General features: G+C 40.0%; 1 protein-coding gene across 2 annotated transcripts in view; it reads right to left on the reverse strand.

Annotated features, from left to right (window-relative positions):
- Positions 1–5,290: 5,290 nt before the first annotated feature.
- Positions 5,291–26,394, reverse strand: part of ARHGAP6 (Rho GTPase activating protein 6) — a 319,928-nt gene continuing 298,824 nt past the window's right edge. The window contains exons 8-13 of one of the 2 annotated variants that reach the window (XM_071748061.1): positions 25,970–26,118; positions 21,950–22,129; positions 15,912–16,009; positions 9,738–10,000; positions 8,172–8,252; positions 5,291–7,398 (exon numbers count right to left, since the gene is read on the reverse strand). In XM_071748061.1, the coding sequence (XP_071604162.1) occupies positions 6,692–7,398; positions 8,172–8,252; positions 9,738–10,000; positions 15,912–16,009; positions 21,950–22,129; positions 25,970–26,118 (1,478 nt within the window). In that variant the 3' untranslated portion in view covers positions 5,291–6,691. The remainder of the gene's footprint in view (positions 7,399–8,171; positions 8,253–9,737; positions 10,001–15,911; positions 16,010–21,949; positions 22,130–25,969; positions 26,119–26,394) is intronic. The other variant, XM_071748050.1, reaches the window with a different exon arrangement.

Here is a 26,394-nt window from a genome sequence, read left to right on the forward strand (position 1 = left end):
AAAGTTTGTCTTGAAAATTGTATGACACTGAAGTTCAGAAACAGATCTGTTAGTGGCAGTCATGGGAAAGCAGCACTTGCTCTCCATTGAAAACTATTTTTTCTCTCTTTTTTCTTTATTGTCTTATTAGAAGGGCTGTTCCTTTTACAGGGAGTCTTCCAGCTGCCCAGGTCCTACCCCTCATTTACCACTGTCAGCTCACAGGAGCAGCACTATGTTCTAAAATAGCATTCACCCATCAAAAGCCCCAACTGGATGGGGCTCCTACTCCAGAGCTCTCCCTTCTTTCTGTCTTTCAACCTTACTGCTTTTTTCACAGGCTACATAGTGGCAGTAACACTAGAGCCAGAGTATTTTAGGTTTTTAGGAAGACTTCAGAGGAACCTTCTTGCAGGTCTGAGATATTCCAGGGCTCTAGCTCTCCCTGCAAGAAGAAATCAGGCCACAGCTACAAGGTGTCCACATCACCTGGGCAAAAGCATAGCCATTAACCTTTAGCTGGCTGTTAGGAGCTACAGAAATAGCCTGTGGGTGAAAGGAAGAGTTTGTTCAGCACCTCACCCTTTTAAACCTTTTTTTAGGAGAAAAGCCAGATGTTGCTTGCATATTCAACACTTGATTTCGCCAAAGTGATCATATGATTCTTGTCCTCGAGTGAACAGTCTGTTTTTACTTCAGTAACCCTGCTTGGCAGGCTACCACATGCATTTGCTATTTTCTGCATGAGAAAGTGCTTTCAGTCCAAATTTACTTTATATCTTTTTTTTTTTTCCCCTTTTTCTTTCCCTTTTTCTTTTCCCTATTTGCATCTCCTCTCCCTCTCCTTCTCCTTCCCCCTGTCCCTCTCTCACACCCTTTCCCTCTAGCTCTTTATTCTTGCTATCTTTTCTCTCTTTTTGGATGGACACTTGTCTATTCACCTCTGTGAGGTTGAAAACAGCAACCAAAACTCAGGTGATCTTTTCTCCAGCAATGACCACCAGCTGGGAGTTGTTTCTGTGTCTATAAACTGCCTGGCTTGGGCAGAGATGGTCCAGCTTCACCAGGTCCAATCTGGCCAGAGGAGCAGGGATGTCCCCATGCTCTGACTGCAAAGAGTGTTTCAGCTGCCAAGTAGAGGGAGATGGCTCTTGTCTTGCACACAGTGCCCACCCCCAGGCTCACCCTCCTCTCCTCCTGGTGCCTGAGTGTGAAGCCCAAGGCTGAGCACCCAGCTGCCCTCCAAACTCATCCCCTCCTGCTGAGGAGCATCCAATTCCCCCACAACACATGTGGAAGGGAAGAGGAAGGGGCTGCTCATTGTTGGGTGGGATGGGGCCAGGTATTTTATCATCTTTTTCCCAGAGCTGATTTTTTCCCAATCAGATTTCGAAACACAATGCTTTTGTTTTCCAGGTGCTTTTTAGTTTGTTTTGGTTGGGTTTTTTGTTGTTGTTTTGGGTTGGTTTGTTTGGATTTTGGTGGTTTTTGGTTTGTTTGTTTGTTTGTTTGTTTTAAATGATAGCTCACAGCTGTGGTCAGAAAGGGACAAAGAGAAATAGAAAAGAGTGAGCACAACAAAAGGAAACGGTGACCTGAGGCATCCTTTCATGTTCCCTTTATTTAAAAGAGACATTGTTAAGAAATTGCTCTGTTTTTATTTAAAAGTTTAACTAATTATTAGAAGAGGGTTCAGAGTCTGGGGTGCAAGTCCTCACACAGAGAGTGCAGAAGCTACCCAGCTGGAGACACTGCTCTTGCCTGCTCTAACATGCTCTTTCACCTCCTCCCAAATGCAGTTCTGGACAGAGGTGGATAAAGACAGCTCTCATCTTCTGTGCCTCCTTCTGTAACCCTAACACTCCAGTGTTAGGGTTTTTTTAGGTTAGGAAGTGGGTTTTTTTAGGTTAGGAAGTGGGTTTTTTTTCCCTTTGCTCACAGGCAGAAGAAAGACTATTAATCCCAGTCTTGAGAAAGATTCGACCTGCCTGTCTCCATCTGCCATCATGTTTTGGAATTCAGCCCAAACCCCCTCCCACCTATATTTCTAAAATGCCTAAATCACAATGCTTTCATAAATTCCATCATATTTGCTTTTTAATTGGCTGGATGAAGTAACTAATCCATTTATGAATGCCTTCTGATCAGCTGGAAACAAGAATTTTCAGTGAATAAATAAATCCCATTGGAAAAAAAAAAAACAACAACAAACAATAAAGTGCAATTCCAGACCAGGCAGCTCCTCTCCCTCACTTCCCAAAAAGCCTGGATTTCTTGCAGCCTTTGGCAAAACTACACATGCTGTCCTCTTATGCCAGCCAGACACCCCCCAGGAACAGCACTATCCCTACCAGCCCCTCCTGCCCCAGGTTTGCTCAGGAGCTCAGGGAATAGCACAACATCACCGTGGCTTCTGGGTAAGTTTCACTTTTCCTAGGAGCTGGAAAGGTGTATTGAACACCTTGCTTTTCTTTTCCCAGGCTGTAATAATTTTTTGTCATTAGTCAACAGCATTATTAAAGGCTCCTTCCTACTGTTGCTGAGGTCACCATCCATCTTCTATTTTATCAGACCAGCTTGGGGTTTATTCTGCCAGACTTGGAGGGCTAAAGTAGAGAGGTCTCTATCTCAGCAACTTATTTAGGTTTCCTCTACAGAGGCATTGGAAAGAAATGGGTTATTCTAGTGACCAGCCCTTCAAAGGGGACCATCCTTCAAAGAAAGACTCAAGGGAGGCTGTATGGATGGTGTCAGAAATACTGGTCTCTCTCCGCTGAATAAAGAGGGAGCCTGTGAGAGACTTTTCCAGATGTAGATACCACCTTTGGAGATGCTTTAAACTTCAGAAAAATTACTTGAATGCTATTCTCAGAGGTGGTATATTTTATGACCCAGCACACTGGGTGTCTACATGCCTTGAATAGCTCTGTGGTCTCTGCAGCACTGTCAGGACACTGAGATGCTTTCCCCTGAAGCAACTCTAGCACAGCAGTAGCTTGCTGGTCTCAGTGATGTTGTAAAAGGCTCAGTGATTTCAAGATACTACAGACTGGAAACTATTTCTATCACTTTGCAGTTCTGAGTGGTAGCGACATCACACAATGAAGCTACTCTTTTTTTTTGTTTGTTTGTTCTTGTTGTTTTGGTTTGTTTGTTTGGTTTTTGGGGTGTTTTTTAAGTGAATGCAAAGAGAAGGGAGATAGCGAGCTAGGTGAAGCTCACACATCCCTGTGTGCTTCCCAGAGGAAAAGGAAGTCCCTGACCCTGACTCCCTGCCAGACAGAACATCACAGAACAAGATGGTACCCCAGAAAGACTGGAATCAAAGTTTTTGAAATTGACTGATGCCTGGGAAACAACAAAACCAGTAACAAAAAAACCAACCAACCAAACAAACAAAAAAGTGCCTGGCATGTACAACCATAAATTCCATCCCATTAAACTGTCATTTCAGCAGCAGAGACATTCAGGGGGACATTGAGCTGTGCAATGGGAGCAACCTGACTCCCAGTATAGATACCAGAGCACTTGAGAAACCCCAAGCCCCAAGCTGGCAGCTGGGTTGACTTAGATGTGCATCATAGAGCCACTCTAAAATGCTTGCCCAGGCTCTTGCCTACACTTGGAAGTAGCAAGGTCTACAGCTGCCTGAGTAGCTTAAACAGGGCTAACAGGAGGCAGCTGTGACAAGGGATGGCCAGTCCAACCCTCCTCCTCTCCCCTGTCTCTGACCCTGTCCTTTCTCCTGAGCAACCTGAATTTTGTATCTTCGTTGTCCAGGGCAAGTTTCAGCCAGAGCAACAAGCCCTGGGATTCCTCCCATTACTCCAAGAGCTGGTGTAAGGGACAAGATAGGAGGCTAGGGAAAAGGGAGAAAATGTAAGTCACTCCTTAGCAGTGAAGCATGGCCTTGGAGTGGATGAGAACTGTGTGACCACATTTTGCTTTCAAAAATGGCAGAAACTGTAATATGCTATTTTGAATTTTAAGCTTTTCCCTTTTTTTTTTCCCCACCACATTTGATTTGTATTTAGAGCTGCACTGACTCATCTGATTTTTTTTGTTTGTTTGTTTCTGCAACAGAAGAGGGAAGAACAACCCCTCCCTCATGGGAAATCCACAGGCACCCTGTCCTTGGGGCACTCACTTCTTCCCTCTCCTGGGCTCACCTGCTCACAGCTCTACCATGCTCTTTGGTGAAGCAGAGGACCCTGACCTCTTGTTATGACACACTATGGACTAAGGAGGAGTAGAAGAGCAAGTGTCATAGGAAGAAAAAGGTTGCAGAGATCTAAAATGGAATAGTCTGCACGGATCTATCAGCTAACATAAAACTAGAAACAACCTTTCACAGGTACATTTCTTATGAAATAAAAAGAAGACATAAAAAGAAAATATGTCACCAATTTTCTCCTGGAAAGAGGTACAACTAAAAATTACTACATCCTCAGACTGCTCATGATAATTTTGCTCTGTCCTGTTCAAAAGCAAGTAACAAATAGAAATGACATAATCTTGGCAAGTGTTATTTCAGTTCATTGGAATTTATTCCATATATCTTTTATTCCAAGCAATTGTATATTGAAATGTGTGCAAAGTTTTCTCCAGCAGTGGTCTTGTTTCTTGTTCTGTTTTTGCATAACCTCTATATAGATGGTAATATACAAATATATACAGAGGTAAAATGCAAACTCTTTATGAAGCTGAGGAACCATTAGACATCTTTCTCTAAAAATAATAAAAAGCTGCAGGTTCTTCTGTATTTAGAAAGGGATTTATAATGAAGAGTTGGACATCTAGTCAACAGAATATCTGTGCCTGGTTTTAAGGACTATTAGGGAGATTTAGTTCCCTGAAGCAAGTCTGTATTGAGCCTGGGATAATATTGACAAGATCAAACAGTGAAGTAAGCTTGTGAGAGCTTGTTTTTTGTCCTACCTTATATTCCACTATCTTTTAAATTGGGGCTGCGATTCTTTTGGCAATAAATTAACACAGAGCTGCTGCAACAAGCTACATGCAAGAACCTTTTCCTATCAAGTCTCATATCAAAACAGCATTTGGAAAAGCCTTACAACCACCGGAGGAAGAGAGCCAAGATTTATTCTGAACACAGTATTCATAAAACAAGCTGGCCAGTCTGACAGTGCTACAACAAGCCAAGGCCAAAGCCTGATCCTTTCTACTCGGGTTAGTGATTTTATCTTACAACTTGAATTGGTAAACAGAGACATGAATGTAAGAATGTCATAAAAACACATCAATTTTTCTATAAAACCTACTTTAAAAAAAGGAGCAAAAAATATGCTCATTATTTTGCTCAGCTTTTTTATTCCATCATTATGGCACAAGATAGGACTTAAAGACTACATCACTGAATAAGTCTTCAACTTCATTAAAATTAAGACTAATATGTTTTATAAAAACCTTTTGATATGATACACTTTCCCTTATCAAGTGATAAAAAGACCTTTCTCTAGAATACTGGAGTACATTGCCACCTGCTGGCCATAAACAATTTCGCAATTTAAAAACACCAGAACGTGTATAAAACAGCAACATTTAACAATGCAGCATACAGTTATTGAAGAAGTACTGTTGACCCCAACTTTGGCACAATATTTATAGAAATGCAGCTGTGAACGTCTCCAAACGTCATATTCATTTTTGAAACTCTGTGTGACTCCTTTTCATATATCTGTTTGCTTTTGTTTTCCTTCTCTAACTTCCTTAATGTTGAAACTTTGTTATTTCAAAGGAAAAGCCATATTCTTTCTCACTTGTTACATACCTCGATTTATTTGGTTTGTTTTTTTAAAATTTGGATTCCAGTTTGCCGTTTTAGAACAATACATAAAATCATACATCTATAAATATATATATATTATATCCCGTATACATAAGATTGGCTTTCCTCTAGAATGGGAAGGCAGGCCTTTGCACTACACATCCTTACTTGGTTTAGGCATGGCCTGGCTCTTGGTTGATTCTCTGAGCTGCTTCCTATCAGAATCTAAAAAAAATACTTTTTTACAATCTTGTATCAAATTTTAATTTCATTTGCAAATAAATTTATAAGAAAAATATTTGATATCTTCCCCTCTAAGCTCACTACTACCCTTATAAAATATATGGCTTTTCATGTTCCACTCTATCTTAGTGTTTTTCAATAGGCAGTGAGAAGAAGGACAACTTCCTCCTTTAACAGTATTTTTCTTTTAATATAAGCACAGAAACCAGCTTGTGCACTTTCTATAGACTTCCAATGCATATCACGGTAATGTAAGTGCAGTGATTTTAAAAAAAAAAAAAAAAAAAAAAAAAAGCAGTCATGATTGATTGACATCTGTATATGAAAACATAATATATGATTATCATACAATACCCATTACAGAATATACAATCATCAAAACTGCAGATATATAAATACATCGTTAGCAACACTTTTATCTTATACACAGCGTATGCATACAGAGTTATTAGACTAAAATTTTCACCTTGTTTTTTTCTCAAAAGCTTGCTGAAAACCAGGAACGTACTGTATTTGTAAATGGACTGCTTGACAGTGCTGTTAAGAAATTAAAGTGAACAAAGTTTACAAAAGAGTATATGCAATTCAGTCGGTACAAAACACAAAAGCCCCCCCCGCTGTCACAGTTGTTTTCCTATGAGAGGGAGGCACAGGTATGGGTGGGAGTTCTGCAGAGTCTGATCATACCAGGGTTTCTGGGAGAGCATCGGGGTTATCAGCTGATAATAGCTCCCAAATTTGCCACCTCTCCCTTTGCCTCTCGTGCCAGTCTACCTCTGAAACACTGGTACTGTTCTGAGCGTGAGGAGCTGTGGCGTAGACGTGAGGCGCTTGCCGGTGTGGGGACGGCCGCTCCTCTCTGGAGGTGGCCCGGTCAGGGCCCTTGGCTGTCGGTCCTCCAGCTGCTCTGGTCCCTGAACTTTTTTCATGGCGTTGAAATCTCCACAAAGAGTGCAAGGTTGAAGAAACACTCGAACGCTGCGGAGACGCGGAGCTCGTTTTTGCTGGGCCTGGGTACGGGGGTGGCGGCCTCTCTTTTCTGCAGGAGGGTTTGGCCGCGCTTTGCCAACAACTGGCGTTCGAGCCAGGCTCGGTGAGGTCCTCCACGCTGCTTAAAGTCAAGTGCCGCTCCGACTTGGAGTGTGACAGGTCTGTACTCCTACTGACAACTTCCATTTGGGGGTTGCTGCACACCCGAGACACCGTGGGATGGAGCTGACACTCGGGAATGGCAGCAGTCGTCTGGCTCCTTCGCATGACCTGCCTGCCAGTGTCCAGTTCTGAGGAGCTGCCCTGCCACCGGGGAGAATACGTGGCGAGGTTCCCATGGGAAAGAGAGCACTGTCCAGGTCTCAGCAAGCTGCTTTCATAAATGTTCCCGTAAGAACCTGGAGGACAGAGTCAGAAAGATGGTATCAGTCTGCATAATCACTTACGTGGTCTTAAAGAAGTTACTGCTTTCCCCCAGCATCACAGAAAGAGAGGTGAGGGCTTCTGTCACCAGGCTGTGGGACTGAACGTCTATCAGCCTCACCACCAGCCCCACCAGGGGACACAGAGAAGCAGCCCAGTGGCTGAACCATGACTAATATATTACCCCATGACTCTAATGCTCTGCTCTGACACAAAGCCTTGCACCACATAACATCTTTCAAATACCTGAAGAAGCTGGGGGGTGTTTTAGTCTCACAGTGCAGCTGTGAGAAGGGTGCAGATGGCACTGAAACAAAGGTCAGATGGGTCAGGGACTTGCTGTGACCACACTGATCAGTGGCATGGCCAGAACCTGGGGCTGCCAACCTCACAGCCTGTACTTGTGCCACTGCAGCAGTTCCTCTCAAATCCCCACACCAGGTGTCCACCTCCCAGTGACTTTTAGAATAATATATAACTACTTTTTGAAGTAATTTAATAGGATTTAAGTATTTAAAATAATTTAAGTATTATTAAGTTATCTTTTACAATTACTTTGCAACAATTTGAAATGTCTCTGCCTTTGTATAACAACTGCAGTTTGCTGTATTTTTTTGAACAGTCACCTTTCAAGAGAACAACTCTGGACCATGTGAATCCTTCTATTAGTTTCACTGTGTTTTCTCAAAACCAAGAAATTATTTATGTCTTTTCTAGATTTGGGCTTAAAACTTGAGAAATAACTGACCTGTCATTGCTGGATCTTTGCAGCCACTTTTCAGTGTTGAATGCCAGGTACCCCAGATATCAAAATGATCTTCAGCAATATCTAAATAGCAGCAAGAGCGGGAGGAAGATGATGAATTATCTCTTAAAGACATTGTTTAGAAACATACAAATGGAATGGTAAAACCTTATGTAAAGCATCAGGGTTATTAATATATACTAGGTTCTGACTTGCAAACCTAACACAAACATCTCATATGTATTTGTCCACAGGTACTTGCTGATTCAAGCTCAGATCCTATAATGGGTTCAATAAGCTCTGCATGGGCACGGTGCCTGAGTTTTCTGAGAGAGTGAAATTTTCCCTAAGTCCTCTGCCTTACTGAAGTCCATTAGAGAACTTGTACAAAACCAGGAGGATCTGGTCACTGGAAAGTAGTTTTTGTGCTTTTTACAGAACAGAAAGACAGAGCTCCCTCAGGCAGCTCTGGACCCAACAGTTACACTGAAACATACTCTATCAGCCTGTAGCATTACTTGGGTCTTAAACCAAAGTGCTGCCACAGAACAGAGATTTAATGAAATGCACACACTGGATACTGCGCTGGATTGCATCTGTTTCATGCCTTTTTCTGATTCCATCTGGCAGTGAAGGAATTTCCTGGTTCGTCATGGTCCAGCATCATCGTGATGCATGTTGAAGTCCAAAAGATGGTGAATATGATAAAATGTCATGTAATTTCCTGTTCATAACTTACCAGAAATCTGTCCAAATGTTGAAACCTATTCAGGTTTCAAACCTGTGCTGAATACAGAAGAAAAATGCCTGCTGGCATTTATAAAACATGCAACAGAGATAATGCTCCAAATCCCACTGATTCCAAAGGGAATCAAGTGCCTAACCACTACCTCTGAAATGAAATGGTGTTAAGAATACCACCAGTTACCTGCATAACTAAATGTTTCAAGTTCTTAAAGTTTGGCTCACTAATTGTGCATTTCATGAAATGTTTTAGTTTTAAATAAAAAGCATCTTGAAGTGCTGGTGAGCTATCAGTTTAAACCACAGTTATTTGGAGAAGCAATCATTCAGAGGTGCACTCCCTGGATAGCTGTGGAAATTTGGCATCCCTACACTAGCATTTCTTGGTGTGTAATTGGTGGCAGATGTAAAGCTGTGCAACTCAGCTGTGTTCTCCAGAGAGAGGGTGTTGAGATCGCTGAGGCATCCTGATGTCTTGAAGTCTCAGATTTTTCTGAATCAGGACCATAACCTTACAGGTATTACAGTCCTACAGAGCATGACTAGAAATCAGTCCTGAACAGCAAGACATACATAGTTCTGCTTTCCTAAACAGCAGTTTCAGGTTTTGAGAAATGCCATGCAAAGAGCATCCCTGACAGCTTGCATGGACCTTCGGGGTTCAACACAAAAAGTATTGACACAGAAATTAATTTCTTGCAATGTTATCTACACAATTGTTCCTCAAGCCCTGATAGAGGACAAAACACAAGAGACACTTCTCAGTTACTCCAGAAACACCCATTGGTTGCTGTAGAGGAGAAACATGAGCAAAATGTACTCTACCTTTTCCAGCCTGTGATGCAGAAGAATTTTCCTTTGTCTTAGACTGCAAATGTCCAACCAGTGTGTACTGTTCAGGTACCTTGTACAGCTTATCTGGGCTGCGGGCAACTTCTTCTTGTGTTGCCATCAGCGAGCGCTCAGACAGTACCGGGGAGTTGTTGTCATAAGGGGAGACATCTCCACTGGAAGCTTTGTTGGAGTCTGTGGAAGAATGTCTTCCTCCTGTGGAGTAGGAACCTTCTGACCGCAGCATCTCAGGGCTCCTGAGAAATTTGGATAAGCTCATGTTAGTGAAAAAAGTGCTTTATGTTCGTTCGGAGGTGAAGTTTTGACATCATACAAACAAAACCAAATACAGGAGTATGACCAGAGCTTCTGAAATGAAAACACATCAGAAGCAGTACAGAAGTGAATCTTCCATGAGTAAGACTTTTGCCATGAAGTGACCAGCAGAGGCCACTAAAAATCAAAAGATGTTTCTACCAAGAAAGAAAACAACAAAAACCACACAGCTGTACAGTTCATCACAGGAAATTAAATAGTGAATCAGTTCCTTATGTTACCTTGACAATTTAGCTTGTTGCAACAGTAAATCTGAGGGCATGATAGGAAGGATTATTTTGATACTACACAGTATATTAAACTCACTTCTTCCATTCTGAGCTAATACACAGAGAAATCAAAACCTCAGTTCGCCTCTCACCCTGTGAGGAGGAGCCTCTTCTAGAGACAACAGAAGGTAAATATTCCACAGAGGACAGGCAGGTCTATCTGCCATCCTTCTGATGGGGCAGCAAACTGGCACTGCTGATAAATTCTACACCTTCATTTATCCTTTCACCAACATCACCAACAGCATGTTCTGCATTTAATTTTGACAAACCAAAGCAAACAAAACACCACTGAAGTCCAGCCAAGGCTCAGAGAGGCAAATCTAATTTTTTGAAGTGTATTGGGAACAGTGAGGGAGACGTCTTGAGCTGTTATGTTTACTACATAGACAGGAGGGAATCTGAGAGCCAATGAACCTCTCTAAGAATATGTAGAAATACTCTGTAAACAAACAACTTTTTTCCTATCAGTTCTCCCCAATTTGTATTTTTAATACTAATTTTTGCTTTCTCTGCACCTTGATATTTGTTCCTTAGGTACTGATCTTTTTCTTCTCTGGAGTCAAACACTTTCCTCACTGACCTCACATTAATATCACATGCTATAATTACATGGGATATGACCAAGGCGCATTCTTGTAAATCTGTACTGAAAATTATCAGCCCTCCTCAGAGTCAAATCCAAAGAGAGCCTGAACTGAGCAAGCAGCCAAAGCACATTACTTGTTACAGAACAATAACCTACTTTCCAGAAAATAAAATAAAACTGAAGAAAGAAACCAAAGAAAATAGACAGTGGTAACACAAGCTAGCATACTAAATAGTAACAGAAAAATAATGACAAAACTTAACACAACTTTCAGGCTGTTTTTTTTTCCTGGCTGGTTTGCATATTGCAAGTCCCCAAACATAAAATATATGCAGTCAAAATCATGTTTACTATGTTATTCCATATTCCACTTTCTTTTTTTTTCTTCAGTACAAAAGCAACCATAAAGTGTGGGACAACCAAGTTTGCTCCATGGTCACTCCCAGCAAGAAATTCATTACTAAACTGCTCCTGAACCTCAGCTGGGGCCAACTCACAAAATCAGAGTTGCCATTAGGCAAAGCAGTGCTGTCCCAGGGTTCCCACTGTAGTTGACATGATAATGGTGGGGAGCCATTTAAAAAAAAGCAAACCATGCCTCAGGGTAAATTAATCTGCAACAGCCACATATCGAAGAATTATTTTCTTTACGCAAGAACAATTCCACCACATTTTTTTTCTCATTTGTTGTCCCTTAAGCCTTTCTTTCTGCCTGCTTTTTGAAGTTCTAAAAAACCTTGTGCAGCGAGTTAAGATGAGACTCGAGCAGTGTTTTTGGATTTTTACAAGAGCCAGAAAGAACTAAGAGAAAAAAGGGGAAATGTTGGTGTCTGCACATTTCCTACAACCAAAAGTCTTTCTCTCCAGCTTCCTAGATTGAATGTCATCTAAACCTCACCCTGTTAATACCCAGAAATACTTAGCACTGATGGTGGCAGCAAGGAGGCTTATCACATGTAAATCTTTGCAGGATGAAAACCTAACCCCGTTGCATCAGGCAAAGAGAGACTTCTGCCACCACTTAGCCATGGCAAGGTAACACAAGGAATGAGGAGAACAGGAAATGGAAATGAAGGAATGTGGGAACATAAACTTGAGCTCTGTGAAACACTGATTTCATGTCTTACCTTGAATGATCTGTTATAGTTTATCTCTTCTCAAGACAGAACTCCTGATAAAAATTTACTTAAACGGAAACTGTCAAGTCTTTGGAAAGACCCAAATATTCAAGTTTCTACACTCATTTGCAACTCCTGCTAGTAAGCCCATGCAATTACGTATATATAATATCACTCCCAAATTTTTTTAGACAAAAGAGGATTACAAATGAAATAAAATGTCTGTGGGTTCTGCCAGTCTTGTTATAAGAAACCATAAAAATAGATTGAATACTTTAAAGTTGGAAACAGATCTCATCCATTTGCAGCTTTATGATGCTCTTCATGGAAAAAAACCCAACACAATTTGCAAAAGATTTTGGCTTCTATCTTTCCAAATAAAGGATGAATTGTCATATGTTCTTTAAAACAAAACTTTTGCGTTGTTTGCTTTACAGTTTGAGTTCATTAGCAAACAGATTATTTACTAAAATTCAAACTTCATCTTCCCATGGTGATTTGAGAGATTCTTTAGTCACACACAGTGGGGAAAAGCTAAATAAGGAGACAAATTTAAATACTCTGCAAGATATACAATTGCCTATAGACAGTCTACAAATACAGACTGATTATTGCCTCCATAGAAAAGAACAGAAGATTATGTATTTTAAAATGAGAGAAATTGGAATGCAATATTCTATTTTCTACAGGTATGAACTATGTTAAGGAAGAGTTAAAAAGTGGTTAAATAGAAACTGAAAGATTTGAAAGCTGCAGAAGGAACCTATGCCACATGTTTAAAACACTATTTCAGACTGCAAACACAAAATAACTATGCTATGAAGGAGTCCTGTGCATTCCTTTTTAACTGGCATCCTTCTGAAATGATGTTATCTATCAGAGTCTATTTGCAAGGGTGAACTGGAAAAATGTTAGTAATAATTACTTCTACTGGGGATCTTCCTAGTTTTTAATGGCATCAGGGTCATCAAAACAGGAAATCCCTTTCTGGTTTTGGCAGAACTCCTTTTCTGTTACACCTTGAAGCTTCTGAGTGTGAAAATGATTACATCCTACAAAAGGCAAAGCATAGAGAGTGTGAAGGGTTGGCAGCATGCAGTAGTAATTTCATACATATTTAAGCAACACAGGTGCCACCAATGAAAGAGATTATTATGGGATTACAGGATGGTTGCTGCTGTAAAGAGATAGAGGGCTCAAAGATTAAGGGAACCTCTGCAGCTTGGAAAACTGCATTTAAACATACTGTACAGCCTACTGTAAAGCTTAATCTTTGTGCCACAGGTTAGGATAAGCAATAAATAGTAAGAAGAAACAGATTTTATTTTTGTGTTAAAGATGTTGCAACTTACAGCTGGAAACCCCGAATTCCATTTTCATCAAGCCAACATACAAAAAAGTTGGAAAAATCACCCACAAAAGCATACTCCATAATTGCTGGCAAGGGTAATGAGCAACTTCTACAAACTCCCTGACACACCATTCACAATGCGCAGCTCTTAAGAGAACTCTAAGATAAGGAACATCTGATTTGTCCTCCTCTGGGAAGGAAAAGAAATAGCTTTTCTCTCTTAGATCAGAGCCAAGAAAGCCTTTACAATGACATCAAAAGCAGAGATGTGAGGGCAATTGCAGAAGCAGGACCTTCAGACCAATAATGTGACACTGAAGTCCTGAAGTTTACTCCATACTCAATGGTATGCAGCCAACTAGCTTAACTGATGAAGATTGTCTTAGGAACATTGAGTTTTGTGTTACACAGGTCCTAATTTGACCAGGAAATTTCAAAGAGTAGTAAGGATGTATTTTGAAAGCTCATCTTTTAAATCAAGACAAACATCTCCTTGTTGTCTGCTGCCTCACATTTCTTACAGGAAAAAGAACCAACAAATATGTAGCCTCAAGACTGAGATGATGTTCTGACACAGATTCATCTCTTAAGAGCATCACACTCTTAACAACAGCACTAAGCAACATTGCCTCCATTTGCCTGCAATATTTTCACCAAGGAGTTGCAATCACAGTGCAAACATATCTCATTAACACTAAGAATAAATCACTTACATGATAGCAGAGTACAAGAAAAATGACAGATAGTAAGTTTTTCCTATCTCAGTGACACTTCATCTGCCCATTACTGAAAATAAAATAAAATAAATTGGTACTAGTGTAACTAGATGTTCCTATTTGGTTTCATAACCTTTTCTTACAAAACCCCTATTTTTAGATGTGACTAGCTTTGCACAAAAGATCCATTTTCTCTTGTAGGTGTGCATGCTGGCTGAAAAGTAAAGAAGCTCCAGGAAAGGTCAATTAACTTAAAGGAAACAGGATCTAATGATAACCCGTTACATTCACACACAATCATTTACAACGAAGTTTTGCTCAATTGGTATGTTTTGCCACATGTGAGATATAATTTTATGTCTTTCTATTATATAGATGGTAAAATCCAACATGAAGTTTTTTATTAGCTTGAGTTAATGTTATTCCAGACTGAGGACTTAAAGAAAGAAGTCCCTGCAGACTTACAATGCTCCATGTGATTTGCAGTCTCTCTCCTAAGTGTTGTCTGGGGTCTTGACAGAGGTGAAACAAGTGCAAAGACAGATATTGTACCTCTAATTATCTTGCATTTGTGGTCTAAATATGCACATGGTTATTTGCCAGTCAGACATAAACTAGCCAAAATTAATAATTTCAGTCATGTCTGTGGTACCCTAAAAACCACAGAGACAATCACCAGAATTCAGATGCTCTGTGGTAATTTGCTGCTGCATGTTATATGTTCATGTGATTAAGCCAACAAAATAATAAAATCTGTTACATATTCTGCACATATTTTAAATTTTTATAATTAAAGAAAGCTTTTTCCTCCATGTATTAATTATCCTATTTCATTTATACCTCTTCCTTCAAAGCCAGGCACACCATTACATTACCTCCAACTATACACTGTTCAGAGGGAGAGGAAAAATAATCTTATCTAACCTACTGTACAAATTTTATTTTAATTATATTCTGGATGCCCTAGGGACTTTCTACATACACAGGAAGACAAGATCCAATCTATCCCAGAGAGTTTAGAGTCTATGAAGCCTCTTAGAAATTATTTAAAGCAAGCTTGTCAAATTTTGTAATTTTGGGGTCTGACATACTGAGACTAACTAGAATAAAGACAATGACTGTGTGTCCCATGAGAAAACCAGAAATCCTCTTGTATTGAATGTACAAACTCAGTGTTAAGGCACATGGGTGTAGGCATACATACATGACACACAATGTTTAATATGGTATGCATCATAACTGCAATAGTGACTGGGGTGATTTTTTTTTTCCTCTCTCTTCATTATGTGTTTGCAAAGAGTCTCTATAAACCTGCAGTTGTGGCAGTTGACTTGCTTACAATATCCTATGTGTACACATTCAGAAAAAAATAAACTTGTCAAACAACTAGCTGTGATTGTGTTAAGGCACTCTAGGGTGTGTTTCAAGGACAGCATAATACAGTTTCTCCTGTTACTGAAGACTACAACAAACCCAAGACATGAGCCAGCAGATCACTAGAATACATCCTGTCAGATAATAGTGCACTGAATATTTTTATGTACATGTCATTCTGTTCTCTCCAGCAGAACACAATATTTCCTCTGAATCAGGAAACAAGATTTGTCTTTAGAAAACAGTGTACAAGAGTCATAATTTCTTTGGCAGAGCCTGTGTAATGGGGAGAATATTTCTACTCCACTGTAGAATGTGCAGAAGAGCTGTGGAAAACCAGAACCTTTTGGACACTTCCAGTGGGAGATAGAAATTCCCAGGAGAAATAGGGATGATGCAAAAACAGATTACTCACGATGACTGGGAAGCTTTCCTCCTCAACAAATAGTCCACAACATCTGGGTCAGTCTCTAATAGGCTAATAAGCACTTCATTCTGTAGGTCAGGGGAAACCTATGAAGACAACAGAAGTTGGAGATTAATATCCTTTACATCATTAATTTTGGTATTATGCTTAATGGAAAAGACCAAGTACAAGTACATTTATGGAGAATACATAAAAGAAATATTCAGAAGCTCCACTTAGAAGAGAAATTTAATTCAACAACATGTGCAGTAGGACTAAAGATCACTTTGAACAATGGCAAATATTTATGTTGAATAACTCTTTGGTATTCAGTTGGGCACTGTAACTGGTAACTACAGTGTGATTTCTCATGTATTGCAGTCTCAAGTTTTTACTTTACATCCCCATTCAGTGACCTGGGGATATTTATAAATTTTCATTCTGAGTGATTATAGTGGTCTTGTTTTAGAAGCAACATGAAATTAATTAGACAAGGAGGAGAATGTTTCTTTGTATATTCTGTGCATTTATGTCGCTCTTATATGGAAACCTAATGGTGAGCCTTCTGTCTGAGAAGCTCTTAAATTACTTCATTTCAGTGAGAGTTACCAATGATCAATGTTTTTTCTAAATGAAGCCTTATAAATATTGAATGTTCAAGTATCCCTTTAACTAAATCCTGGGATCTAGAAGTATCTAAATTCCTGCTTATGTCCAATCAGAACTTGAGTACAGAGTTCATCTGTCCATAACTTAGGCTTACAAGTGGGTCCTGCTGGATCTCCATCCCATCTGGAGTATTAGCAAAAGGTTCAGCCAGAATTTGTACCATCTTCTTGGTGTCTGGTTTTCTGATTTCCTAACTCACTCTAGTGCACTTTATGTGGAGAACCCTCAAAACACCAGATGGATTCAGCTGCTGCAGCAAATAGCAACATATCCTGGACAAGTAGCAGGAATGGCACTCCAAAACCTGCCTAAGTAGACTTCGTTTGAGTCTTATAAATCCTTCAGTGAGTTTGTCCATATCACAGAAGAACATTCAACTCAGTTTTCACTGCACTGAAACAGATGAGACCATTTGAGAAAATTGAACTAAGAGCCCAGGTTCACTCATGATGGATGGATTGGAGGCAAGACAATCTCAGCAAGGGGTCATCAGCTCTGCAATATGCTCCTGGATGCAATTTGTCAGAGCCTGAGTCTCTTGACCTTCAAGTCACACTGCATGGGCCATTTGTTCTCCCTGACATTTCCTGGGAAATAGGAACAGAATTACTAACAGACTCCTCAGGGGAATACTTGAGTTTAGGAGGTACTTAGGGAGTCAAGTAACAGAAAAGGCATGTTTCCTTAGAAAAGACAATAATCTCAAAATAAATTAAGATATGCATAATTTAATTCAAATTGCTCCAAAATCTCTATGAAAAACTTGTGTGACCACATTGTTCTTTTTATAAAAAATGTATTTAGCCCTTAAGCTGGAAAACTATCTTACTGATGGTCATTGATATACCAGCCTTTAAATAAACTATCCTCTGTGATACTGTATTCATAGGAAAATATTTTTGGAAACTTGGTGTTCTGTAACCTCTCCATTTAGGCAGCCTCTCTATACAGCTGAATAAACTCCAGATAAAGTTTGAGGGTAAAGCCGAATCCATTTCTTTCTGCATGCAACTTACTATTCATAGAATCATAGAATCACAGAATGCTTTGGATTGAAAGGGACCTCATCTCATTCCTGCCATGGGCAGGGACACCTCTCAGCAGACCATGTTGCTCAAAGTCCCACCTTACCTGGCCTTGGACACCTCCAGGGAAGGGGAATCCACAACCTCTTTGGGCAACTTGTTTCAGCATCTCACAACACTCACACTAAACACTTTTTTCCTAAAGTCTAATCTAAATCTGCTCTCTTCCAATTTAAAAACACTACTCATATCACCACATGCCCTCGGATAAAGTCCCTCCCATCTTTCCTGTACCTCCCCTTCAGGTATTGGAAGGCTGCTATAACCTTTCTCTTCTCCAAGCTGAGCAAGCCCAACTCTCTCAGCCTGTCTTTGTAGAAGTGTTCCAGCCCTCTGATGAACTTCATGGCCCTCCTCTAGACTTGCTTCAACAGCTCCATGTCTTTCTTATATTGAGGACTTCAGAACTGGACACAGGATTCCAAGGTGGGAGAAGTAAAGCCTGTACCTGTGCTTCAGATTGCCTCAGATTGTGCAAAACCTTGCATTTGGTCTTGTTGAACTTCATGAGGTTGACATGTGCCCACCTCCAACCCCTGTCAAGGTCCCTCTGGATGGCATCCCTTCCCTCTGGTGTGCCAAGCACACCATACAGCTTGGTGTTGCCAGCAAACTTACTAAGGCTTCACTCAAATCCACTGTCCACGTTCCCAACAAAGATGTTAAACAGCAACAGCCCCAGTACTGACCCTTGAGGAATACTACTTGTCACTGGTCCCCAGTTGGACATCAAGCTGTTGACCAATAGTCTTTGAGTGTGACCATCTGGCAAAGTCCTTACCCAATGAGTAATTCATCCATCAAATCCACACGTTTCCAATTTAGAGACCAGGATGTTGTGAGGGACAGTGTCAAACATTTCACACAAGCCCAGATGGATGATGTAAGTTACTTTTCCCTTGTCCACCGATGCGGTGACCCCATCAGCACCAAACTTTTTCAGGTATGATTTACCCTTGGTGAAGCCATCGTGGCTGCTACCAACCACCACCACCACATTATCCATGTACCTCAGCAGAGCCTTCAGGAGGATCTGCTCCATGATCTTGTCAGGCACAGAGGTGAGACTGACTGGCCTGTAGTTCACCAGGTCTTCCTTTTTTTTGCTTCTGGAAAATGGAGGTTATGTTTCCTCTTTTCCAGTCAGTGGGAACTCCCACAGATTGCCAAAAGCATTGTATCAATCTGATGAACTTTAAGACGCTATGGAGAGGACTTTCTCAGAAAAATAGAATGCATTTTCCATTATTAAAAAAAAATTAAAATCAGTCTTTCATTCCACAAAAATTTATTGAAAAAAGTTCCAACAGGAAGTTCATTTCCAATTGAAAGCATCTGCAAAACACAAACTTAACAGTTCTCCCAAGTTACAGGACTTTGATCTGAGTGAATTGGGCATGATTCCTCAGCTGGATTTGTACTGATGATCTCCTTGCTACTCGCAGGTAATTCGAGGTAATTCGCAGGTAATTATAAATTTAAACTTGTAGAGAACTACATTATCATTATCTCAGGGGGATGTTACATAACTGCAGTAACTATTACCAAATTAATTGTCTAACTGGCAGTGAGTAGATACATGAGAATTTGAAACTCAGGGACAGAAGGAAAGCCAAGGCACAGTTAAAATAAGAGCTGTTTCTGCTGCTGAGCACATACTGGGACAGATGAGAGGGTTCTGGGATTCTCCTCCAGCAAGGTGGGAGATACTGTAAGATTTTGGGGCTGGGTGCTACGTAAAAGTCACAGCCTCTGAGACACAGCAGGCTGGAGTCTCAGAGAGACCTTGAAGTGCATCCCTGGTGTTGTCCCCTGCCACTGATGTGGCACAGGGAGGCACTGTGTGACTGCCTCCTCAGTGGGAAGCAAAAATAAAAAGTTTCGCACACTGTGTAGTGCTTCCTCACAGCAGGGCTAGATGTGGGTGCTAGGAAATGAAAATGCATGACCAAGCTGCTAAACATGTAACCTCTCTTGTTCATTCTCCATTTAATATCAAAGACAGTGAATCAAAGCGTGGTTGACTCATGTCTCCCTGCATACAGCTGCTTGGTATAGTTCAGACACTGGAACAGAACCAGTATTGTATATTTCCACAAAAATGTTTTAATGCAACCTTAGGACTTACTGAAATGGGTAAGAAAGAGATAGGAAATACCTTAATGTGGTTAAAGCAAGATGAGAATCCATCCTATATATGAAATCCACACATTTGCATATTACTGTGCTTAATGAAAACAGTCCTCAGTATCCTGCATTGTTCTGACAAACAGAACCTTCCTGAGCCAAAGGAAGGTAACAGAAAAGAAAGAAACCAAACACAAAACCACCTTAGCAGCAATACAATGTATGTTAGAGCTGTCATTGAATGCTTCAGTTCAGATGTTTTCTTTTCAATAAAGAGCATAAATATAAAGCCTAAACACCAGTTCTGGTTTGGTCATATAGGTTTGGAAAATGAATTTTGGAAAATGAATGAGTTTTGGAAAATGAATTGGTTTTGCCTGCTTTCAAATGATCAGAATTTTATTACAACTACATGTGCAAGTCTTTTCCTTTCAATGCACCTATTATCAAAAGATGTACTGGGCTAATTGTCTTCAGAAGACAAAGAGTCTCTGTGCTGCTGCTGAAAACATGAAAATACTGAAAGTAAACCCTGGTAGAAGCTTTATAAAACAAACTACAAGCAATTTGACACAATCCTCCAAAACAAGTACCATCTGTGAGCCTGGAGATTACTCCAGAAAACAAGCAGAGCTTGCCATATTGTTTATTATACTACAGCAATGCAAACAGAGGAGGCACCCAGAGAGTTGTTAGACATTTCTAGAAATGTCACATTTCAGCTCTCAGGAAATCACAGGTTTGTCTTTCTCTCACATGCAGCTGGCCCCTCATTTTGAAATTCAATGGTAACCTATTTCCACAATCTGAAAAGCTACTCTGGAAAACAAAAGAGAACTTTTTTTTCCACACTGCATTTAACCTTCAGCTGAAACTACAAGCACTGAAGAGATACAGGAATAAATCTGTCACAACTAAAAGAGACCATAATTAGGTTAGTCTGATGCTAAGTCCCACCCTTTCCACACTGAAAGCCTGAATATGTGCCTGTGCCATATAATGTTCTTAAAGAGAAAGAACAATAAGAAAACTTAAAGTAGCACAATTATTCAAGTATTATTTTAAACTTGCTAGTTCCATCCAATCTGTCCCTGCAGACCTTCACACAAGAATGAAGTTCTGTCACTTTCTTTTCCTGATGAAGGAAAAACAGCACCTGAAGTTTCCCCAGACTGTGAAAAGTATTTAAAAAAAACAAAAATTGGTGAGTCTCTTACTGTAACTAGAAGAAAAATAAAAGATGTAATGAAAGGCAATACAGTGTGAGTGGAAAGATGAGAAAAGCACAGACAAGTTCATCTGAGGCTAAGGACTGATAGGCAAGGCTCGTGACAACTTTCTCCTCCTCTTCTCCCGGCTAAAATCTGGCTTTCACCTACCCCTTCCACTGCTGCTTAGTTGAAAAACACATCAACCAAAGCTATTTTAATCTGTTCAAGACTACTGGTTTTGTTAAGACATGTATGCCTACCAAAACGAAGACACGATAGTGCCCACTGCTAAGTGAGCTCTCTCAAGCACAAGTCATACTGTGCCGAGCTGTAATTTTGGAGACAAAAAGGAAAAGGTAAAGCCACAGAATGAACTCTCTAGATAAATCCTAAGCATGGGGAATGCAATTTAACTAAGCTGCATTTTAAGTAAATAACATGTCCAAGTCCAAGGTCATCATATGAAGATGAAGAACTTTTATGAAGAACTTCTTCACTTCAGCAAGAGAGAGAAAGGAAGTCAGAAACTCCAAAGATTACTCTCTTATACAAATAACAAATTAGAAAGCTTTGTCCTTCCACCAATCCACCCAGAAAGTATCACCAATATTTTCATCCAATCACTAAGAAAGTCTTTGGAAGGAGAGGCTGTTTCTTAAATTAAGCAAGGTTCTCCTACTCCCTTCAGAAAAATTGGTTCCCTAAACTTCCAAAACTGAGAGGGAAAAGGCCATTTTCAGTCTTTTCTTCAAAAGTAATGAGCAGTGCTAGCGAGTTGTTTAGTATACAAAACTTTCTCCTTGACAGAAGACCACTTTTTTAACACATAATTATTGACCCTAATTTAACTGTAGTTTCCACAATTTATTTCATCCTAGTCTATTTTACTACCAAACAGGTATTTTCTCGTTTAACTAAAAATGCATAGGAGTATTGAAAAGCAACATCCACCTACCATGAAAAGGGCTTCATAGTTTTCAATCATCTTTTGTACAACAGCTATAATAGCAGTACTCTCTTCAGCTCGAGCTGAGCTCTGAACCGAGAATTCTTTGTCTGTAGATTTCTGCTTGTGCAACAAGTTAGGGCCAAAGATGGTAGCCAGGTTAAGTGATGTCATTTTGTTCCCAGTAATCTAGAAAACAGAATATAAATGAGGTGGGGTCTCCCAAGCTCTCATATATACAGATATGTATACACAGACATGCATCTACATCCACTCCCCTCCATTTAGCATATGGTTCATTCATCAAAACCAAAACCGAGTGCCAGTCAAATAAAACATGAGTGATCTTAAGGATTTTGAAACACCTTGTTTAGACATCTCTGTAACAAGCACTGTGGATTTTCTGGATACATTTTTAAATCCACTGGAGCACTATGAGGTTGAAGTGCTGCCTGTCCTTAATTACACAGAAGCTCAGCACTGACACACTTCTAAACTCATGGAAACCTTCATACTTCACCATATTACTGTCTCTTAGGACCAAATACTGAAAACTGATTGCTCAAGTAGCACTCATGATTTGAAACAGATACAGTGAGGAAAAACACACTTTTCTGTGCTTGAACATTGTAGATAATTGAGGAGCATGCTCATAAGCTTTATTACTATTTTCACGGGTTTTTAGCTTGTTTTCTAGAACATACCTAATTTTCACTTGTTGAGAAGATTTATTTTGTTTTGTTTTGGTTTGGGGTTTTTTCTACTTTTTTTTTTTTTTTTTTCCTACTTATACAAATCTGTGCTAAAAAGAAATTATCTGAAAAATAGATCATATAGGTTATCAAATCAAAATTTTCAGTCATATTTGGGATAAGACTACTTTTTCCCCTCCTGTTTTTTAACAGAGCATAAAAGCAGGGGTCATGTGCTTCCTCTGTGTCTCCACTTAGTTGCAGTTCTGGGAGTGAAGATGAAGATGCCAGCAGTGTAAGACTGTGTAAGTCTGTGTAAGACTGTAAGTGAAGTTCAGCTGTTGACCCAGTATCACTTGCAGGCTTTTTTTTTTTTTTTAATATAATAATGATATAATAAATAATTTTTAACATGATAATGAGAGTTATTTTTCGTTTGTTTCAGTTACATTTACAACTGAAAAAGGAAAAGAAAAGAGGAAGAGGCACAAAAAGAGGCAGTAAAAACAGCATTTCAAGAAAGGAGTGGTACAAAGTGAATCCTTTTCAAGCAGTATTTTTTGGTTTTAGCAGGATATTTGATGAATGTTCTAGTTGTACACGAACTGTCCACTGACTGTACCTGGTTTACTTTTTTACAGAGTAGGCCTGCACAGCATGGGGATGACAGCAAAAGGCGATAAAAAGAGCAACTAAACTGGTAAGGGGCCTAGACCACAGGTCTTAGGAGGAGCATCTGAGGGAACTGGGGGTGTTTAATCTGGAGAAAAGGAGACTCAGAGGAGACCTTATTGCCCTCTACAACTACCTGAATGGAGGACTGTAGAAAAGTGGGGGTTGGTCTCTTGTCACAGATTGCAAGTGACAGAACAAGAGAAAATGGCCTCAAAGGGTGCCAGGAGAGGTTTAGACTGGATATTAGGAAAAAATTTCCTCACTGAAAGGGTTATCAGGCACTGGAACAGGCTGTCCAGGGAAGTGGTTGAGTCACCATCCCTGCAGGCATTTAAGAGACATAGATGTGGTGCTTAGGGACATGGTTTAGTGGTGGTCTTGGCAGTGCTGAGTTAATGGTTGGACTTGATGGTCTTACAGGTTTTTTCCAACCAAAAAGATTCAATTATTCTTTTTGTTGGTTACATCACCATGTAAACTTGAAAGGACACCTGCTCTAAGCAGTTGTATGGCAATTCATAACAATCATGCTGGCACTATATATTTAGAGACACATCCCAGCATGACTGAGAGTTCAGCACACTCCCTAGTTTGCACACCACCATGCACCTGACTGTTTTCAGCATGAGATATTTTTTAAATACAGTTGGGAGTACTCAGCCACTGAGGATGCAGAAGGGCACGGAGCCTGGACAGTGCCTGGATCTGCACATGCAGCTTGTTTGTAGAAACAGTGAGTCTTTGCTTCTTAAGAGTAGCCTCAGGGTATCCCTTAATAATGCTGTGACCATATCCACTGAAATTAATGGAATGAGCAAGTTTAATAAAGTTAGTCATCAGTCTTCATCTTTGAAAGAGAAGGGCTTCTAAAAGAAATTGTGAAGAGGGCCTGTGCGCCAAAGCTTGGCTGTTTTTTTTCCAGTGATAGCAAGCAGTCTGATAAAATACTTTATCTTGTCCTGTATACCTTTTTTCACATAATTATTAATGAATACCTTAGATAGTTCTGAGTAGAATACTATATTATGCATAAAATGCGCACAGAATTTTCTTGGTGCTTACAATATTGCCTAGACAGATTACATAAATTTGTTTTATCAAAACACCTGTAGAAGAGCTGATGCACTGCTAAGGGGCATGAAAATACCTTTATTAAAACTGCTGTACCAAACAAACTCCTAAGCAGCATCAGCCTCTAGCCCTACAATAAGATCCTCTTGGGTACATTCCAGAACCAACGGAGAACTCTACAGGTCCAGGAGGACTATGACCTTAGGTAGCTTATATATGCAATGTTTTATGGAAGTAAAATTGGACTACTCTTTTTAAATGCTTTCCATTATATTGGTGTAGTTTTTTACCAATTCCTTGCTGAGGACAAAAGCAACAACAATTAAATGGATTTAAAACTGAAACAGACCTTGAAGTCACATGCAGGACACTGGTGGTTTGGACCTGAGGCAGACATTCCGCAAAATTCAAAATATCAATTATTAAAACCAGACAACTGCAAAAGTGTGCAAATTTGACAGAAGTCAGCAGTTCTGCATCTGGAATAAAAGTTCTTCAGGAGTTTCAACAAGGTCTCAGGAACAGCCTAAGAAGTAGTCTCTGCTGGATTTCAGAAGACAGAGACAACCCTTCCACAGGTAAAGGGGTGATCAAGCAGTGACATCCATCTCATTCAAAGATAACAGTTACCATCTTGTGCAGAGCAGCACACTAGTTCAAGCATTTTCCTGGTAGAAAATGGGAAGCCTGGATTTTCAGGTCTTCTCTAGTCTGAACAGGTCAGACACAGGTGTGTAAATACTCACAAGTACAGCTCAGCCACATGGCTATGGGTGTTCTTCTGTCTGTGGGATGGGTGCACTCCAACCCCTCCACTGTATTTGGTCCAGAATGCAACAGAGTAAGAAGGTCAGAAGGAAAGCAGGCATAGATGAACGCTGATCCCAACTAATGATTGCATTACTGATTGCAGTCCAACAGTTCCAATAGTTTTGCAGTCCAGGGAGGTTGTGGAGTCTCCTTCTCTGGAGACATTCAAAACCAACCTGGACATGTTCCTATGTGACTTCCTGTAGGTGACCCTGCTCTGGCAGGGGGGTTGGACTCGATGATCTTTCGAGGTCCCTTCCAACCCCTAACTTTCTGTGATTCAGTTGTAGGGGCACAGGTGTAATTAATTTCAATTTTTGTTCTTCACTACTCAGTGCACACAAGGAAGCTGAGGGAACCAAGAAGTGAACTGCTATGCCCAAAGGTTATATAAGAAAGCAAGAAAAAAGAATGAAAAGAGAATGAAAAAGAATACCTTGAATGCCTGACACTTTTCTATGTGAGTATTTTTTCCACAGAACAGAATAAAACAGGAAAAAAAGGACAGATAACATTAGACAATCTTAAGAACAAGATTGACTATACTGTGAATCTCCCAAAGGAAGCAGTAGATTATTTACTAGTTTAGTCATATAAAAATTTATCTCCCACAGCCCTAAGAACATAGTAAACAACTAAATGGCAACTGCACAGGCAAGGGTATGAAATTTCTCCCACCTTTCAGGGATGTGAGACAACTGTGTTTGTTTCACAGCTTTAAAGGTCTCTCTTCAGACCATGAATTAAAGAAAATTAAAGGACACAAGCAACTGGGACTTACCTCTTGGCCATCTTTGTCTGTGGTGTCTTCTGCATGTCCAGCCACTGTGGAGAGGAACTGGAGTAGCCGGTGTAGGGTGTCGCAGTTACAGGGAGGTAGAAGATAAATGAGAAGCTGTAAGGTGCTGAGCTGTTCATCTGGCTCTAATACTAAGAGGGGAAAAAATACATTCTAAGAAAATCACTCCATCTAACTTAAAACCAGAACAAATATACCATTACCAACCCAAAGGAAGGCGTAAGAATAGCTTTGTTTAAGGATCATTTTCCTTAAAATTTCAAAAGAAAAAGAGAAAACTCAAAGGAAATAAGAGAAGTGTAACAAATATTGATAAGAGATTTTTGTGTTAGTTGGTCAACTTTTTGCTCACAGGTTCAAAGGATCTTTTATCAGGTTGTAAGAGCAAAATCCATGTTACATGCTGA

Source organism: Heliangelus exortis, chromosome 1, assembly GCF_036169615.1.
Source record: "Heliangelus exortis chromosome 1, bHelExo1.hap1, whole genome shotgun sequence".
Classification (NCBI taxonomy): domain Eukaryota; kingdom Metazoa; phylum Chordata; class Aves; order Apodiformes; family Trochilidae; genus Heliangelus; species Heliangelus exortis.